We start from the raw sequence: 15,077 nt of genomic DNA, 5'->3' as shown, positions 1-15,077 counted from the left end.
TTGACGGGGCGGTGAGAGACCTCAAGGACCAGATGCAGACCCTGACCGCGCAGCTGGGCAGAGCGCCGGGGGTGACCGGGGCTCGCCAGCAGCAGCCAGCCCCGGCGGGTCCGCGGGGACCCCCGGCTCAACCGGGCCCTGCCGCCCCTCCACCCGGAGCGGCCCCGCAAGCCCCAGCGGCACCCCCTCCTGCCCCGGTCAGACAAAGAGACCTGGGGGGAGGCCGGGAGCTGGACGCCACGTTTGATGGAGACCCGGAGGAAGTGAACTACTTCGCGATCCAGGCGAACAGCTACATGTACTACTGGGGGGACTTATTCCCCGATGAGATGAGCCGCGTGGACTACCTCGGGTCGAAGCTGCGGGGCGCAGCAAAGAAGTGGTATGTGAGCCTATGCGAAACTAACAGCCCGGTCCTCCACTTCGTAAACACCTTCGTGCAAGCCCTACTGACCCAATACGAGGACCCCCTGCAAGAAGCCCGAGCGCTGGCGGCGCTGCGGAACATGAAGCAAGGGGCCCGATCCATCCGAGAGTACGCGGCCGACTTCCAGGCCAACGCCGCCCGGGCTCGGAATTGGAACGAGGTGATGAAGATCGAGCACTTCACCAATGGGCTGAACCCGAGCATCCTGGATAGGGCGCTCATGCAAGCCAGCCCCGATACCCTGGTGGGGTGGATTCAGCTGGCGGGGGAGGTGGAGACCAACCTGAAACGAGTGGCAATGCTGCGCCAAGCACTAGCCGCCGGCAGGGGAACGCCGAAAGCAGCCCCCGGGAAGGCTGAGCCACCTAAAGTTAAGAAGCCGGCGGCGGCTGCTCCGGGGGGGCCCCAACGTTGTTTCCGGTGTGGGGACCCCAACCATCTGGCCTCCGGCTGCCCCCAACCAGCCACCGGGGCTGCCCCACGGCAGGGAGCCACCCGCCCGGGCACCCCCGGCCCCAAAAAGACCACCGGCCGCCCTAAGGATGCGGCGAAGGGCAGCACGCTCCTAGTGCAAGAGGACCTGCAGGAGGAGGAGGTGCGTCTGTCCGAGGAGCTGGCGGAGCTGGCGTGGGAAGAGGAGCCGGCGGGAAACGACGCCGACCTGCTTTGAACGGTGCCAGCCAGCAGGTCGACCGGGAGGAGGCACCACTAACGGTGAGACCCACGGGAAGGTTGTACTTTATAGTGGTCAAATTGTTGAACCCAAAGCTAAAAAGGTTCCTACAGATCCGGGCCCTCATAGACTCGGGCTGTAATAGAGAGCTGATTTCCCCCAAGGTGGTGGAGGCTCTGGGGTTGGAACGCTTTCAACTGCCCCACCCCATGCACTTTGAACAGATGGATGAGTCAGTAATGGGGGGGGAACCCTGCACGCAAGAGACTGAGCCGTGCCCCCTGGGGATTGAGGACCACTGGGACTCAGAGACGTTTGTGATCGCGCCCGCCTGCGGCTACCCCGTGGTCCTGGGAGTGGGGTGGTTGGAGAAGCACGAGCCTCTCATCCGCTGGAGAGCCCAGACCATCAGATTTCCCGACCCAAGTTGCAGCCAGCACCTTTGGCAAGCGGCATGGGGGCCACGAGCGCCAACCGCTCGGGAGAGGGCGTGCGTCCTGGTGGAAGAGGTGCACCATGTCCCGGACGCCTACCGCGACCTAATGGAAGTGTTTAGTGAACGGGAGGCCAACCAGCTACCCCCCCACAGGAGCACAGACTGTGCGATAGAACTGATCCCCGGGGAAAGCCTTCCCAGGGCCAAACTCTACCAAATGGGGTGGGCTGAGAAGAAGGAGTTGCGTAAATTTCTAGACCTGAACTTGAAAAGGGGGTTCATCAGACGCGGCCCCCGTGTTGTTTAGAAAGAAAAAGGACAACAGCCTTAGGCTTTGCACTGACTTTCGCGGGATTAACGCGATTTCCATGTCAAACGCCTACCCCATCCCCCTCATCAAAGACCTGCTAAGCACGGTGGCGGGGGGGGGAAATTTTCACAAAGCTTGACCTGCGGGACGCGTACTTCCGAGTGCGCATCAAAGAGGGGGATGAGTGGAAAACGGCGTTCAACACACCGATGGGACAATTTGAATACTTGGTCATGCCGTTTGGATTGCAAGGGGCACCGGGGGTGTTCATGAATTTCATAAATGATGTATTGCGGAAATTTCTGTACAAGGGGGTGGTGGTGTACCTTGATGACATCATTATTTATTCTCAAGATGAACAGTCCCATGTGAAACTAGTGAGGGAGGTGTTGGCCACCCTGCTGAAGCACCAGCTCTATGCCAAGTTGTCCAAATGCGAGTTTCACCGCACGGAACTAGATTATTTGGGCTTCCGGGTGTCTGGGGACGGGCTGGCCATGGATCCAGCCAAAGTTCAGGCAGTTTTAGAGTGGGCCCCCCCGAGGACACGTAGACAGCTCCAAAGTTTCCTCGGTTTCTCCAATTTCTATAGGGGATTCATTGAGGGGTTTGCCCAAATCGCTCTGCCCCAACAGACCTCCTGAAGACGAAGGGGAGGGGGGAAGAGGCAAAGCGACCAGGGGCCAGGCTGAATTGGACACCGACTTGTCAGGCGGCTTTCGACCGGCTTAAACAACTGTTCACAAGCGAGCCGGTCTTAAGCCACCCAGATGAGCGGAAGGGGTTCGTGGTCCAATGCGACGCCTCCGATGTCGCCGTAGGAGCCATTCTCATGCAGAGGGATGAGGAGGGGAAGCTGAGACCCTGCGCTTACATTTCGCGAAAGTTCTCGGAGGAGCAGAGGAACTGGTCGGTGTGGGACAAAGAGGCTTTCGCTGTCATGTTTGCACTAAAAACGTGGAGGTCCTGGTTGGAGGGAGCCAGGGTGCCCTTTGAGATCTGGACGGACCACAAAAATTTAGAGGCCCTAACAGGGAAAAGAAAATTGAGTGAAAAACAAATCAGGTGGGCGGGCTTCTTCTCCAAATTCGATTTCACCCTGAAGCACATCCCGGGGACCCGCAATTTTCTAGCGGACGCCCTGTCCAGGCTCCCACAGCATGAGAGCCAGAGGGAGGAGGTGGTAGACTCCCTGATCCCCCCCACGCAAGTGGCGGCTATGGTTACCACCCGCTCACAGAGAAAAAAGGAGTTGAGTGGGCTAAGCAAAGAACGAATCGCCCTAGAGGCCGAACGGGAGGGAGGTGGGCGGCCAGAGGGGTTGCAGAAAAGAAAAGACGGTCTTTGGTACAAGGGAGAGAAACTGTACATCCCGGAAACCTTAAGGAAAGAAATTCTCCAACTGTGTCACTGCTCCAAGCTAGCTGGGCACTTCGGCTATGTCAAAACCTTGCACTTAGTGCACCGGCAGTTCTGGTGGCCGTCTCTAAAGAAAGATGTGTCGGACTTTGTGGCTGGTTGCCCGGTGTGTGTGATGGCAAAAAAGAGGGGGGGGGAACCCCGGGGCTCCTACAGCCGTTAGAAACAGCGAAACGGCCATGGGCCGTAGTGTCCATGGACTTCATAGTCGAGCTGCCACCCTCCCGGGGGAAAACAGTCATACTGGTGGTAGTGGACACGTTTTCAAAACAAGCCCACTTCATCCCCTGCAGCCAGTTACCCACAGCCAAGAAACTAGCAGCTTTATTTTTCGACCACGTGGCCAAACATCACTCCATCCCTGACAAGGTCATAAGTGACAGGGGCCCTCAGTTCGTTGCCACCTTCTGGCGGGAGTTTTGTAAATTATTAGGGATGGAACAGGGGCTAAGCTCTGCCTATCACCCCCAGACGGACGGACAGACAGAGAGAGTGAACGGGGTGCTAGAGCAGTACCTACGGTGCTTTGTAAGCCTACGCCAATCAGACTGGGTGGACCTCCTCCCCTTCGCAGAATACGCTTACAACAACAGCGCTCACAGTTCCACCAAAGCATCTCCCTTTGCAACAGTGTTTGGGTATGAGGGGAAGCCGATCCCCATGTTGCCAGGGGGGGAGGGATTGACGGGCTCAAGTTTCGAGCAATGGTGGCAAGGTCCCAGCCAATGTTGGCCAGCCATACAAGAAAACCTGAAGCTGGCCAAAGAGGCGTATAAAAGACAGTACGATAAAAGCCATGTGCCGGTCTTGGACTTGAAGGTGGGGGACTCTGTATTTCTGTCAACAAAAAACCTGCCTCTGGCACAACCGTCTAGGAAGTTGGCTTTTAAGTTCCTAGGGCCATTTAAGATCAAGCGGGTAATCAACCCGGTGACAGTAGAGCTAGACCTCCCCCCTTTCTTGGTAAAGTCCACCCTGTTTTTCATTGCAGCCTACTGCGCCGATCTCCGGAGCCGTCCAAGTGGCACTCGCAAGATTCACCAACCCTCCCCTCGAAGGGGGAGTGCCGGAGCCTCTCGGGGCCCGAGTTGCTGAGCCATAAATGTGAACCGCCCTCCTCGCAAGGCCGCCCGGCAGGGGAGGGAGCCTAGGGGGGGCAGTATGTCAAGTCTGCTATGAATTACTTAATACCTGTATTAAGTTTGGTTCTGAAGTGAAGGAGTCTGGGTACTTTACAGTGTACACCGATTGCTGCTAGCTCACTTTCCTGCCCCCTCACTAGAGAGGCCTTTGTTGTGTAGTCTGCTTTGAAATGCTAACATGTGAATAAGATAAGGGCGCCTTCCCAGCCTTGTTCTCTGTGGGAGAGGCTTCGGCCTGGGAACGAAGGGAGTAGCATCCTAGTGCGAAAATGTGTTGCATAGATTACCCCCACCGTAGGAATTCCTTTCATCTATACCTTAAATGCTGGTTTAGTGCCTATGTATTTTAGTCCTTCAATCTCTGCCATGGTCTCTAGTTCTGTTTACAATAAACTTGTTACTCTGTTTCACCAAGAGACTCGTTATTGAATTCAGCCGACTTGACATCGGGTCCCCACTCTCGGCTCCCTTGCGCCCGGCCCCATCGCTCTCGTCCTCTCCGACCTGGACGACGATGATGCTGTCCGCCTCGCCCGTCTCCCCAGAGCCCGGGTTTGCGGCTTCCATTCCGGCCACCTGAATCGGCCTGATGTGGCAGTTCAGGATGGCATCCCGGCGGATTGGGGCCTGATCCATGATGGTGGTCGAGGTCCTCGGTTGGTACTGCCAGGGCGATAACACCAGTTGGAACTCGGGGGGAGACTCCGCTGCTCTCCTCAGGTCTAAGACGTGCCAAGGGGTAGCAGCTCCCTCCAGTCCCGTATCGGGTGGGAGTTCTCCGTTGTCCGGAATCTGGTCGGCCATCGGGCTTTTCAAGTTGCCGGAAAGGTTGAACTCCAAAAAGGGAGTCTTTCAAAATGTCAAGTCTGATGTTTCAATAACGAGACCTTTTTGATAAAAGTTTCTAGTTTATTGTAACATGTTGTTAGACTATAGAGTTAAATTGAAAGACTGGCAAGTACACAGTCAAGGCAAGCATTTAAGGTATACATCAAAAGGATTCTTGAGGGAGGGGTACTCTATGCAGGGCACATTCACACATTGCTGGTACTATTTCGTTCTCAGGCCTGGCCGGCCTTGGCCATCTTCTTGGCACCAATTCCCCCCCACGCTCTCCTGAGAAGGCACTACTATCTTTTTCCCATATTCCCATTTCAAAGCAGTACTACATAACAAAAGAAGGGAGGGGGGAAATAGGAAGGATCCAGCTAGCAGCATCGGTACACAGTATGGTTTTTACCCAGGATCCTTTTCCTGAACCAAAGATGCATTTTATAAAAATTACAGCAGACTTGACACCCAAAACCACTAATTTTGGAAGGGGTGTTGAAAGACCTGAGTCAGATTGAGGTGACAAAAGAGGAGGTCCTACAACTGTTAGACGAATTAAAAACTATTAAGTCACCGGGTCCGGATGGCATACAAAGTTGAACTTGTGGATATTCTGACAAAAATCTGTAATCTTTCATTGAAATCTGCCTCCGTTCCTGAGGACTGGAAGGTAGCAAATGTCACCCCGATTTTTAAAAAGGGTTCCAGAGGAGATCCGGGAAATTACAGGCCAGTCAGTCTGACTTCAATACCGGGAAAGTTGGTAGAAAGCATTATCAAGGACAGAATGAGTAGGCACATTGATGAACACAGGTTATTGAGGAAGACTCAGCATGGGTTCTGTAAGGGAAGATCTTGCCTCACTAACCCGTTACATTTCTTTGAGGGGGTGAACAAACATGTGGACAAAGGAGACCCGATAGATGTTGTTTACCTTGACTTCCTGAAAGCTTTTGATAAAGTTCCTCATCAAAGGCTCCTTAGAAAGCTTGAGAGTCATGGAGTAAAAGGACAAGTCCTCTTGTGGATCAAAAACTGGCTGAGTAATAGGAAGCAGAGAGTGAGTATAAATGGGCAGTCTTCGCAGTTGCGGATGGTAAGCAGTGGGGTGCCGCAGGGCTTGGTACTGGGCCCCATGCTCTTGTTCATAAATGATTTAGAGTTGGGAGTGAGCAGTGAAGTGGCCAAGTTTGCGGATGACACTAAATCGTTCAGGGTGGTGAGAACCAGAGAGGATTGTGAGGAACTCCAAAGGGATCTGTTGAGGCTGGGTGAGTGGGCATCATCCTGGCAGATGCGGTTTAATGTGGCCAAGTGCAAAGTAATGCACATTGGGGCCAAGAATCCCAGCTACAAATACAAGTTGATGGGGTGTGAACTGGCAGAGACTGACCAAGAGAGAGATCTTGGGGTCGTGGTAGATAACTCACTGAAAATGTCAAGACAGTGTGCGTTTGCAATAAAAAAGGCCAACGCCATGCTGGCAATTATTAAGAAGGGAATTGAAAACAAATCAGCCAGTATCATAATGCCCCTGTATAAATCGATGGTGCGGTCTCATTTAGAGTACTGTGTGCAGTTCTGGTTGCCGCACCTCAAAAAGGATATTATAGCATTGGAGAAAGTCCAGAAAAGGGCAACTAGAATGATTAAAGGGCTGGAACACTTTCCCTATGAAGAAAGGTTGAAACGCTTGGGGCTCTTTAGCTTGGAGAAACGTTGACTGCGGGGTGACATGATAGAGGTTTACAAGATAATGCATGGGATGGAGAAAGTAGAGAAAGAAGTACTTTTCTCCCTTTCTCACAATACAAGAACTCGTGGGCATTCGATGAAATTGCTAAGCAGACAGGTTAAAACGGATAAAAGGAAGTACTTCTTCACCTCAAGGATGATTAAAATGTGGAATTCACTGCCACAGGAGGTGGTGGCGGCCACAAGCATAGCTGCCTTCAAGAGGGGGTTAGATAAAAATATGGAGCAGAGGTCCATCAGTGGCTATTAGCCACAGTGTGTATATGTGTATATATATAATTTTTTTGGGCCACTGTGTGACACAGAGTGTTGGATTGGATGGGCCATTGGCCTGATCTAACATGGCTTCTCTTATGTTCTTATGGTCAGAAGATGGTGACTGGCCGATCATAGTGACCTCCGGGGCTTATATTGGGAAAGGCTTTAAATGTCAGTACTAAAACCTTGAAGCGGATCCGGTACTCAATTGGTAGCCATTGCAGACTGCACAGGATCGGCCGACTGCTCACCTATATAGGGAATTCAGACAGCAGTCGTGCTGCCACATTCTGCACCAGCTGGAGCTTCCGGATTAGCCTCAAGGGCAAGCCTCCATAGAGTGAGTTACAGTAGTCCAACCTGGAAGTGACTGTTGCATGGATCACTGTAGCTAAGTCCCAAGTGGCCAGATAGGGCGCTAGTTGTTTGGCCTGCCAAAGATGGTAAAAGGCAGATCGTACGATAGCTGTGACCTGGGCCTTCATAGAAAGGGTGGCATCCAGTATTACACCTGTAATGTACTGAGAACCAAGACGGTTTGAAAGCAACATTCTTTATTGGGAGTACATTACCAGACAAAAGAACACGCGGGGCCCCTCAGAGTGGGGAGCCGGATGCTTGATCTTAGCCCCCCACGACCCATGTACAGGACCTCCATCTAAATTGGGTTAAGCTTCAGCCGGCTCAGTTTATGCCCAGAACTTGATTAGGCATATTAAGTTAGCCCCTTTCTACCCGGCCACCAATAACCAAGCCGAAATGATGGTGAGGACAACTAAGGAATCACTCCACCGAATTATCCAAGGAGACTGGGAGGCCTGCTTTGCAGAGTTCTTATTGGCCCAGTGTACAATTGACAAGCATGCCATTTCTATATGCTATTTCTAATGGTGTTCTGCAGACAAGCCAGATACAAAGCAGAACACTCTTCATGCTCCCTCCCTTGCCCCCTGCTTTCTCCTTCTAACCAAAGGGTGCATAATAAATCCATCTAGACCCAGGATGTTTAGAGTAACCTTGTGCTAACGGTGTAGAGTGCCTCTCCCCCATATTCACACAGCCAGGTCTTATTGATTCCCAGAGAATGTGTGAGAAAGGGAGATGTTTTTATTAGCTGACATTCCTTAGTCATAAAGAGATACTAGATACTAGCCTTTGAACCCTCAACTCAATTTGCATCTTTATGTTATCCTTCTGAAGTTATCTGTAACCTTTCCCTTTGAAGCATACCTATAAGTTACTATGCAATGCTATGTATGTCATTACTTCCAAGGAGTCCGTCCTTGGACAAGCTATGGAGTTTTAACAATAAAGCAACTTTTGATTAAAGAACAAAAGCTTAACTATTGTGAAATATCAATGCTTGATATCCACTGCCACTGGTCACAGCCCGGCAGAGCTCTTAATGGGCCAGTGGCTGTCCACTCTACTGGACTGTTTGCATCCTGGACCTCCCAGAGGTACTGGAGGTATTTAGGGCACCCTGCAGGTTAGGCACTGGGGACCTGGTCATGACAAGGAACTTTGGGGGAAGGCCATCATGGATTCCTGCTAGGGTCACCCAGGTTCTGGGGTCGGTAATGTACAAAGTAACCATGGAGGACGGGTTCACCCTTAGGCGGCACATAGACCAGCTGCGGTCATGAGAGGCCCCCAAGGAAGAGGTGTCAGCTGATGTAACTTTACTGAATAAAATGCTTAGCTGAACTGTCGCCATCTTTGAACGCTGTTACTAACCATGAGAAAAGACCTTGCATATCAAAGTAGAAAGTGCAGATGTTGCCAATGCATGATGTGAACATTTCTTCCCCTTGATACTAACAAAGGCAGAAATTCCCCCCTTTGAAGATAAAGCGCCTCCAGGGACAGCCGCCTGGCCATTCCCGGAAGACTAACAGTAACAATAAGATAAGAGAGGGAGACCGTGTGAATCTTTGCACCTCACCTCAGCAATGTTTAGAATTGTGGCTTTGTATAGTTCCCTTTGATGTACCCCAATATAGCCTGCCATCTAATGCTACAATGTATCAGTCTCAATTTTCCTTCGTTCCGATGCTTATGAATTATCAAATAAAGCCTAACTTTGCAACAATTCAAGGTCTGGTCAATTTGAGATCCCATCGTCTGACAAGAGGTTGTGGACTACAGTCCTGATGACCAGCCTCTGCTCTGAATCCTTCCCCGACTGAAATGGCCAAGTCTGAGGCCTCCGCTCTCTGGACCCCGGTAGCCACTGGGAACCCAGAACCACCGACCGGAAGCCCTGCATCATCAGCCCCTCCGCTCACCACCACAGAAGCCACAACAGCTCCTCCGTTCACTCCAGCACTCAGGCAGTCCTCACGGGAGCATCACAAGCCAGCCTACCTATGGGACTATGTCTGTTAGCTATTGGAGCCTGTAGAACAGAGCTTGGGGACTCAGGAACAATGGACCAATCCAAATCCCTGCTCCCCTGCTCCCCTGCTCCAATCACAGGCCCCCTGCTGGTTTGAATGGTCCAATAGCATGCTTGCACAGGAACCCTCAGTGTATATAAGTTGGCCCCATTGGCCCAGTTTCTCAGTTTTTTAGTGCAGCCTTATACTATACTGTATCTAATAAAAGAGCCATGATCACTACTATCTCGCCTCTTCCTTGCGTTGAACCCACTATATTATACTTTACAATACTTCACTTGTAACCTCTAGTTTTTTACAGTTCACAATGCATGTAAAGTATAAATATATAAAGATCACCCTTTCACACCTTTAATAGATTCTTAGGAAATAGTCACTCAACACAGAGGCATTTCTGTGCTGCTATTAAGTACCAGCTAGAATAGAGATGTGAAGCAATTGGGCTGGAAAGGGGGTTGGAAAACACAGAAGATGAGGAGGGAGGAGCAGGAGGAGAAACAGAGGTAGACCAGGTTGGTTGCTGAGCTTAGGAATGTGTCATAATAGGGTAACGTTTCTTTCGGCCACGCTGTTAAATAAGTTTGCAGCCCTGGAGAGCTGTCTTGAGAAATCCCTGCCCAAAAAGGGCTGGCAAACAGCACCCATGAGGACAAACTTCTGTCTGTTCACTCTGTCATTCCTCCCCTGTGTCCCTAGAGGCTGCATTGCAAAACTACCCTAAAAGAAACACCTGAAAGGACCATTATTTTGGCTTCACTGGGCCCTCAAGCAGACTTGGGTCCAGGAATTGTGTACCCCCTATGGCAGAACTGCCCCTCCCTTTCCTCCTGGGTTTCCCTAACACCTAGGGAGGGGGGGGCTTCTCTCGCTCTCTCTGGTCAGCAGCTGCTGCCGCCACCTAACCTTTCTAGGAATTGGCCACTGGGAGGGTCAGGGCTCGCCAACAGCCAGCACAATAGGGTTTAGCTTCTCCTGGAATGCTATGATCTCTCTCACACACACACACACACCCAACACAGCGAGAATGAGAGGTGGGTGCTGGGGGTTGGCTCAGTTTCCTCCACCTGCCCTTCTGGTGCCTGAGTAGCGAGCCAGCCTCACATGCAAGGGGGCTCCTTCTCCCTTGTATGGGGTTCCTGTGTTTTTCTCCTCCTCCTGGCACAACCTGCCTCCTCACAAAAGCCCACCTGCCGCTTGTTTGCCCCATTCCTGATCCCATTCAAGCCTGTAGCTACAGTGGGGCCCGGGGGGGCAGGCCACTCCATTCAACCCCCCCTTCCATCGATATGGCCCCTCATTGGAGGGCCTCCAATCTGCCCCCTTTGCTCACACCACTCACCGCTGCTCTGAACAGGCACTGCTACTGGGGTGGGCTTCAGAGTGGCATGGGGGACAGGGGGCTGGAGAAGCCTACTTGCAGCTGGATTCCCCTGGAAGGTTTACTAAGTTAGACAAATGGGGTGGGTGGGTGTTGCTTTACTTGATAAGCAGAGAAAGTGTTTAGAGCCAAATTGGGTGGGCCCCTACCCCCCCCCCAAAAAAAACATGAAATCTTGGCTATGGCCCTGGCCCCATTCTGTGAGCTGTCCAAAGCAAGTCAGTGTGTGTGTGTGTGAGAGAGAGAACACTTGCAGAGTACTGTGAGCTAGATTTTTCTAAATTTGTCTCATCCCTAATGTTGGGAGATAAAAAATATTGTGTCATGAAATGAAAAGTTGTTTTCTCCTCATCACTACTTTATACTTTATTCCTCCTCATGTGCACTTTATAAATGAGTCAAATAAAATCTTCTCTTTAACAATCCTGCCCATTTTTCTCTGGTGAACAATTATTCTTCTGGTCCAGTTGATAATATTTGGTTTGATCAGGGTCAAAGGGGAGGGGGGTCCTGGGTGGAACCTTCATTGGCTTCTGGGGGCTCAATCTCAGGGTGGATCACAGCAAATTTAAAACATCAGCTAAATTACAGAGGGGCAAAAACAATTAAAGCAGCAAAACTTGAAAGAGACCAGTTGTGCAGTCATACACATGGTTTCCAGCTGGCCCCAGGAGGCCTCTAGCCCTGGGGGAACCGCTCCATTTCACAGGCCCACAGAATGGCAGGAGGTCCTGCAGAGCCCTGATCACAACAGGAAATCAGTTCCACCAGGAGAAGCCCTGGCAGGCCCTGGTCAAGGCTAAGCAGACGTCCTTCAGTCTGGCCAGGGACAACCAGCATCTCTTGGTCTGGAGAAGAGCATAAGGGATGGGGTGCTGAGCGACAGGGCTGCTGCCCGCTGCTGGGTGTGCTTCCGGTGCCGCTTGCGGATCTTGATCAGCAGCACCACCAAGAAGATGATGATGAGGACGAAGATCATGCAGCCAGCACCGATGGCCGCAAACACTGCCACTTTGGAGCCGAAGAAGCCGTCTGTGGGGCTGTGAGTATTTTCGCCATCTTGGTTAACAGGATCTGGGGAAGAAAACAGAAAGGACCAAGTTGGCAGCAGAGTCTGCCACAACCGCCGTCACAACTGGCCCGTGTCACTCGCACCCATTCTGAACTGCAGCTATATTCCAAGTGAAAAATTCTAACTCTTTTATTAAAAGTGGTTTAAAAAATTCTGTTGTCTCTAGTGCCGCATCATCAGCACCCAAGGATCTGAGCCTGGCCTACAACTGCTGGGGCCAGGCCTCCCCTCCCCCACCCACCGGCAGTTCCACTACCCAAGAGGCTACCTGGCTTCCCAGGATCCTCCACAGCAGGCGGAAATCTGTTGCGTGGACTCTGCGTGGCAGTTTTCACATTACTGTCAGATTCCCTGCTGGGCCGGCTGGTCGTCAGCTGCTCTGGCATCACTGCGAAGGGATCTAGGAACAAGAGACAGAGAAGAGACGGGATGAGAACCCACCTGCTGATCTTGTCCCTGATACGGCATTCAGAATCCAGGGGGTTCAGGGACCACCTGCCACGATTCCTGTGGTCCAGAAACCAGTGGAATGGGGTCAGTAGGTCTCATGGAGGTGGGGGGAATGAAGGAACAGGCGTTTCCACTGTTATTGGGTTGGGGCGTGTTGGCTGGCCAGTACTCCATGAATGCAGTGACATACAGCCAGACTCTCAGAGGGAGGTGGGAGGAGGAAGAAGAAGAAGAAGAAGAAAAAGAAGAAGAAGATATTGGATTTATATCCCGCCCTCCACTCCGAAGAGTCTCAGAGCGGCTCACAATCTCCTTTACCTTCCTCCCCCACAACAGACACCCTGTGAGGTGGGTGGGGCTGGAGAGGGCTCTCCCAGCAGCTGCCCTTTCAAGAAAAGAGTCTCAGAGAGGCCTACAATCTCCTTTCCCTTCCTCCCCCACAGCAGACACCCTGTGAGGTGGGTGGGGCTGGAGAGGGCTCTCACAGCAGCTGCCCTTTCAAGGACAACCTCTGCCAGAGCTATGGCTGACCCAAGGCCATGCTAGCAGGTGCAAGTGGAGGAGTGGGGAATCAAACCCGGTTCTCCCAGATAAGAGTCCGCACACTTAACCACTACACCAAACTGGCTCTCTGACAGAGCAAGAAGGGCTAACCTTATCGTCCATGGTATTTCAGAAGACATTGACTCATGACACTTGGAAGACGGGATAATAAATTGGCTTTCAGAACAGCAAACAGGTGTTATGATAAAAGTGAGATTAATTGAATTAACACTAAGTTTGCATAGCAACTTTTTTGAGAAATAGAGCGTTTTGTAAAGATTTCTAGTGAGTAAGGTTGTGGAACACAGGTGTCTCCTATTTACCCACCTGGGGATTGGCAACCTTAGGAGATGCATGTGGAAGAGGAGTGGGGAATCAAACCTGGTTCTCCCAGATAAGAGTCCGTGCACTTAACCGCTGCACCAAACTGGCTCTACTTTGTGCCAATATTGTCAGAACTTGTAACTTTCCTGTAGGCTGTTAGCTTAACCAACTCCATATTGAAATCAAACACTAACCCAAGCAGCTTTGCCCAAATGACTAACAAGTCTACATGTTGTATATGCCTGTGCATTTCAAACAAACTGTGATCACTGAAGTGTGACAGATAGCCCAGGGTCAACATCTGCAGATGGCCTTTGAAGCCAGGCCGGCCCGCACTTTCCCAGCAGGATTCCATCCTCCCTGCCTGATAACAAACCCTGAGAAACAGACTGTTGTCTCCACCCGTGTGAACGATCATTTTATGGTTGTCAACAGACTCACATAAAGTGTATCCAAACGCTAGCTCTCGCTATCAGTGTTATTCTGCACCTTCAGCTCTGAAGTTCTAGATAAATGCCTATACTTGCAACTAAGTCTCGGGCTTTAATTGAAGTTCTGCCAGTTCTGACATTATAACACTGATCCCTTTGGCTTGGGACTTATCCGAACTGGCAACCTGGCTGAATGGCAGCCAAGGCTCCAGACGACAGAGAGCCCACTACTCCAATAGAGGACAGACCCTTGGAGCCCGGGGTGACGGCGGTGAGGCGCAAGATCCGAGACCCGGCTCCATTCTCCACGGACGTCTTCCCCTTGCAGAGCTGGAGCCCATGAAAGTCCACCAAATTAATGGACGAGGCGGAAGAGAGGTACAAGGTGCTCGCCGGCGGAAGAGGGGGAGACGACTGGGATGGCGACGAAGACGAGTACCGCGACCCTGGGACAGGGGACTCCGCGCAAGCACTCCGCAACGATCTGTCCCAGTGGGTGAGAGAGATCCACGACCAGGTCCACGAGACCCGCATCATGATGACCACAGAGATGCAGCTGAAGCTGGGCGCGCTCCGCAACCAGATCCGTGCCCTGCAGGTGGCTATACCAGCAGGGCCAGCCGGGCCTCCAGGGGGGGGCCCGCACCCCCTGGGCCGCCCGCCCCGGGGGTCCCTGTAGCGCCAGCTGATGGGAGGCAACCAAGGGGACCCCCCCGGCGGAGGAAGAGGGGGCCCCGTTGGACCGCCCACCCCTGGGCCTCAAGCCCCCGCTGCACCGGCCGCCCCGGCACCCCCAGCAGCACCGGCGGCCCCAGTCGCCCCAGTGGCCCCGGCAGCGCCGGCGGCCCCGATTGCACCCGCGGTCCCGGCCGCACCAGCGGCCCCAGCGGTCCCAGTCGCACCCGCAGTGCCGGCCCCGCCACAGCCGCAACCGGCACCACAACCGGCGCCACCCCCCCCGGCCGCCCCGGGGGGGGAAGGTGGGAGACCGCACGAGCTCCAGATCATGTTCGATGGTGACGGGGATGAAGTAGAGTACTTCACCATCCAGTGCAACAACTTCTTCACGCACTGGGGAGGCGGCTACCCAACGGAAGCCAGCCGTGTAGACCACATAGCATCCCGGCTGAAAGGGGCCGCGAGGAAATGGTACATGGGGTTCTATACCGGGCGGAAGCCCGAGCTGGCCTCGGTGGCAGAATTCCTCCAGGCGATGCTTCGGCAGTACG

At 52.6% G+C, this 15,077-nt stretch overlaps 1 protein-coding gene across 1 annotated transcript; it reads right to left on the bottom strand.

The window, feature by feature from the left end:
• Positions 1-11,842: 11,842 nt before the first annotated feature.
• Positions 11,843-13,835, bottom strand: LOC132579672 (ephrin-B1-like). The gene is made up of 3 exons (XM_060250194.1): positions 13,808-13,835; positions 12,369-12,500; positions 11,843-12,102 (listed from the first exon to the last, which is right to left on the bottom strand). The coding sequence occupies exons 1-3, from the start codon at positions 13,833-13,835 to the stop codon at positions 11,843-11,845; spliced, it is 420 nt and encodes a 139-aa protein (XP_060106177.1).
• Between the last annotated feature and the right edge of the window lie 1,242 nt (positions 13,836-15,077).

This window comes from Heteronotia binoei, chromosome 11 (assembly GCF_032191835.1).
Source record: "Heteronotia binoei isolate CCM8104 ecotype False Entrance Well chromosome 11, APGP_CSIRO_Hbin_v1, whole genome shotgun sequence".
Taxonomy (NCBI): Eukaryota; Metazoa; Chordata; class Lepidosauria; order Squamata; family Gekkonidae; genus Heteronotia; species Heteronotia binoei.
The sequence above is the reverse complement of the archived record's forward strand: the minus strand, read 5'-3'. Positions and strand labels throughout refer to the sequence as shown.